This window comes from Ooceraea biroi, chromosome 1 (genome assembly GCF_003672135.1).
Source record: "Ooceraea biroi isolate clonal line C1 chromosome 1, Obir_v5.4, whole genome shotgun sequence".
NCBI lineage: Eukaryota > Metazoa > Arthropoda > Insecta > Hymenoptera > Formicidae > Ooceraea > Ooceraea biroi.
The window spans coordinates 24,431,467-24,436,023 of record NC_039506.1 but is presented as its reverse complement, the minus strand read 5'-3'; the positions used below and the strand labels follow the sequence as shown (position 1 = coordinate 24,436,023).

Here is a 4,557-nt window from a genome sequence, read left to right as displayed (position 1 = left end):
ACTGTAAGTAAAAGGGCAATTACCGGTTGACCGCGACAAATAAAGCAGTTAGAAAGGTGTTATGACGCAGGTGGTCGTTATCGTGTTAGGTAACACGTCTGCTCATCGCTGTGAATTCTTTCTCGTGCGTGTACCGTCGCGAAGATGACAAACGCATTGTTACTTCTTTTGGAATAATGAAGCGAATAGCAAGACGCGGATTCAAATTAACTTTTGAATTATTTTGTGGATTTGTAAAGAACTTTTTACGTCTTAATGTCACCGGTTCGTGGGTCTTTGTGATGATAATTGCACTGTGTAGTCTAGAGAAATTATCATTTCGTAACGCTATCATTTAATAATAAAGAAGTAGTTCGAAAACATTCAGAAAGTAAATGAATGAGTATTTTTGAAAGAAGATTGTTATAATTTACTGTTTGTTAAAACTGTTGATTACCATACTTTTTATAATGGAAAAATTAACGCGGTCCGAATGTTTATCAAGCGTATTTCCATGCCATACAAATGTGGACATTGTTACACGCTGGACGTTGAAAACAATGTTACGTGAGAAAATGACGTTTCCAGATACTATAAAAAATATCACTGATGATAGCGACCCTACAAGTGCAGTCCAATTAACAAAACTTGCTATCGGGATCCACAAGTGAAAACGATAAATCCTTTCGCTCGCATTGCGTTAACAAATGCATCAGCAAGACCATTATTTCAATTTTAGCTGATGTAGAAAATACCTATTCTAATTCCATTTTTCGAAATCTGCTCGTACTTATATTTACACAAATGTAAATCGCAGAGCTATTCTCGGAAATTCAGAGAAACGTAAACGAGAAACTCAGATTCAGTTGGTGAGATGAATTTTACGAGCGGTCATTATAACGCAAACGATGTCGCACACCCGCAGCCTTTTGCGTATCCTTTTCTCAGTTTCGCTCGGCCACTCCTTGCTGAATACGACAGTTACATCAGTAAGGAAGTTTGGGAATTTTTAGAAGGTGATGGGTCCAGTTCGGAGGGCGTGTTACAGCGGCTATCTAGTGAAAGTAGTTGTCCGCCGTATAAAAACCGACGGACCACTGATGTGAGGCACATTCAGACTCATCTTTTCTTCTCTAGCACGTTCACCATGAGGACATTCTTAGTGAGTAGCACAATTCGTCGTTCTGTCTCGTTTCCGGAAATACGAGTAGATATAAGTGCATCGCGATAAGTGTAACGTGTAAAGTGTAACGAAAGGAAACCATTTGGAAATTTTATCACTTATCCATTCTCTGTTTTCTTTCTCTTATTACGTTCTGACTGTAAAATAGTTTCAGTTAATTATATCAATTCATCGGTCGATTTATTATACTATATGATTACGAATCGCGAGTATTTAATTCGCTGCAGCCTCCCCCTGCACGACCGCGAAAGGATTACAGATACGTTACAGATTTCCGCGATATATAACGATACACGCGCAGCTGCGACATTACGGTTTCGTTCCCCAATGACAAGTACTAATGACAAACCTATTCACTTTCAGGTTTCCCTACTGCTCGTCGTGGCCGTCGTCGCCGGTACCGACGAGAAGAAACATGACAAACGCGGTATCCTGCACGGCGGCTTCGTGCCGAGTCCCATTGATCACGGGTACGACCATGGATTCGGACACGGATATGGATACGGGCACGGGCATGGACACATTCTTCATGGCGGAAGCATCGGCCACGGAGGCTTCATCGGAGGAATATCGCACGGTCATGGAGGTTATACACCCGGCTTCGGTCATCATCATGGCATTGATATCGGTCATCATCATGGCATTGATATCGGTCATCATCATGGCTCGGTTCATCACGTGCACGGAACCATCGTGAACCGCGTGGTGCCGGTGCCAGTGCCCGTGCCCCATCCCGTCCCGGTGACCCGTAAGGTGCCCGTGCCAGTGCTGCACCCCGTACCCGTCGAGGTGAAGCGCCCGGTTCCCGTCTCGGTGCCACACCCGTACCCGGTCTTCATCACCAAAGCCGTCCCCGTAAGCGTGCCCCGTCCGGTCCCAGTGCCAGTGCCCCATCCCGTGCACGTGCCGCATCCAGTGCCGCACCCAGTCCCAGTCCCGCAGCCGGTCCCCGTGCCAGTACATCATCACGAACCTTACCCGGTGCCAGTGCACCCTCAGCCGATCCATCCGATCGCGCCGATCGCACCCATTGCACCGGTCGCGCCAATCCATCCGATCGCGCCGATTCCATCTATCGCACCGATCGAACTTGGACACGTTGGACATATAGGACACGGTCATTTTGAAGGGGGTGCGTTAGAAGGAGGACACAGCTCCAGCCTCTCCATCGGCTCGGTGGGTCTATCGGCGCCAGATCTTCATGTGAGTGAGCACTTGCATGGTGGCATCGAACACGCCAGCGACGGATACTCGTACCCGATACCAGCGAAGAAGTTCCTCTACTGAAACTGAGGATAAGGAGGAAGGAGTCCGTGTTGAGAGAGCGACGTATCTCGATCAGCTCGCACGTAGGCACGCGGGACACGGCTGGTCCGAATCACACCTTACTTATTCCTGCGTTTTCACTTGAGTTTTATGAATTCGCGAACACGACGGGACGTCGGTGAGATCACGATTCAAAATTTCGCACAATTTTGCTGGAACCGCAAGAAATCGGGGACTGAGGCATGTATCGGTTTTACTTTCGCGCGTTCGACAGTGACAGGAGAAAGGATGAGAGAGAGAGAGAGAAAGAGAGATATTGCACATTTCGAGGGCGCGTGAAAGTAACGCGATGCTAAGGCCAAGAAGACGGATCATGCGAGGCGCGCGCGCGATATGAAGATAAAAGTAATACGAGAATCTATTTAATATTTCCTGTTATGGTAATCCGGCACGGATGGGAGAAGATCGCCAACAAATCACTTGAGACGTATCGCTTGCCCGTCTGGCTGGATCGTATTCCGAAGAGAACACGATCACAGATGCAGAATCAATCGCGACTATTTCCGCGTCTTTTATCCTCGAAATTTTTATACCAAAAAAAGGTCTACCACCATTATACAATTATACCGAATTATAAATCAAACTAGGTGGGTTTTTAATCATAAGCACAATCGTGTAAACTGTTTAATGTATTTGTAAATAAAGTAAATCTTATATTACTTGAGACTTGACTTATCTAACCGGCGTATCGATCGTTTCTTCTCCGCTGCGTACTTCTGATGCGGTACTCTTGCACCCGAATCTTCCCATAAAGCAATAACTAGGCACGAGCCTGCCGGCACGAAACAGAGGGAGAGGAAGAGATACGCGAGTGGATCCACCCCGATTCGAAAGTTATTAAAGTTGCTAGCTCCTTACCCGCACCGCATCCCAAATTGCCGGAACTCTGACCTTGTGCTTCAGCAGACTCGACAACCACATAACCGTTTCGTACCGCCTGCGGCTGCGATCACGAATTTATACTGGAGTATATACGACTCCACCCTGTCCAACTTGCATTACGTGTCTAGACGAATCCTGAAAGTATTAGCGGGAGATGAAATAATCAACAAGAACGGCATCGCGATCGATTTTAATGAAGCGAAGCAAATAGAGCGTCTTTAATCTCAAAATGCAAGACTACTGCACTGAAAAATTACAACTGTGAAAGATACAGCTACGTTAAAAACTTTGTCTTTACGAGAAAGAGATTATGAAAAATAATGTGAGGAAAGAAATACCCAGCGAAAGATACGAATTGTATACGAAATTTTATATGTGCTTATGTGCTTGAATTATTGATGCTGTTGACAATAATAAGACTTTCGCAAAGAAGTATTTTGAAACGCGAAGCGAATGCCTACGCCGTGCAGCAAGAATAAAAGGATTGCTTGTACGAAGTATAAAGGATACGCGGTTTCAGAACGTACCTTTTTTGCTTCTATTTTTCTATCTGACGGCGTCTTTTTAACCTTTATTCGTATGAGTTATAGTGCCACCGTTTCTTTCATGTTTCCCTTTTCCGATTGTGACGGCTCCAGCGCTGCACGAATTAAAACTTCTAATTCGATCTACCTTAAAATTCAGCCACATACGGAGAATATGTCAGCGTCCTATTGCCTCTTCATGTTTAGCGAACTACCTCTCCGTCTGGCATAGAAAAACCCGGACGGTTGTGTATGTTTTCAGTTGCCTACCGTCATCTTCGTAATGGTATCTGTAGTCGTAGAAGACGTACGTGCCTCGCTCACGGCAGGATCCTACCCTCCGAATCCAAGGTAAGCTACTATCGATCTTATAGGGCGCCCCAAAATCACCATATCTCAATAAGGGGGCTGAAAGAATAATCCAAGAAACGTAGCAACCGCATTATTCCGCTCGTAAATTCCTCAAAGTTTAACACGCATTCTCACGAGATACCGTTTCAAAATTCGTACGTACTTTGACCGAGTTGCAACATGAAATTTAATTATCGACATATTTAATGGAGAAATCAGATAGTTGACCAAACTATGTGGCGCGTTGTTTTACCTCGAGAATGGGAGCAATCTTCAAATCGACTGAGGAGAGCTAACGCGATTAAAACGGGG

At 45.2% G+C, this 4,557-nt stretch overlaps 1 protein-coding gene across 1 annotated transcript; it reads left to right on the top strand.

The window, feature by feature from the left end:
• The first annotated feature begins 61 nt into the window (after positions 1-61).
• Positions 62-3,147, top strand: LOC105281480. The gene is made up of 4 exons (XM_011342734.2): positions 62-89; positions 797-848; positions 928-1,141; positions 1,526-3,147. The coding sequence occupies exons 1-4, from the start codon at positions 62-64 to the stop codon at positions 2,447-2,449; spliced, it is 1,218 nt and encodes a 405-aa protein (XP_011341036.2). The 3' UTR covers positions 2,450-3,147.
• The last annotated feature ends 1,410 nt before the right edge of the window (positions 3,148-4,557 follow it).

Excerpts from the sequence above, each read along its gene's own strand:
- LOC105281480 (XM_011342734.2), top strand. The coding sequence starts at position 62 with ATGACGCAGGTGGTCGTTATCGTGTTAG. Across the intron at positions 90-796 it reads GGTGGTCGTTATCGTGTTAG|AGCTATTCTCGGAAATTCAG; the intron begins GTAACACGTCTG and ends TGTAAATCGCAG. Across the intron at positions 1,142-1,525 it reads TCACCATGAGGACATTCTTA|GTTTCCCTACTGCTCGTCGT; the intron begins GTGAGTAGCACA and ends ATTCACTTTCAG.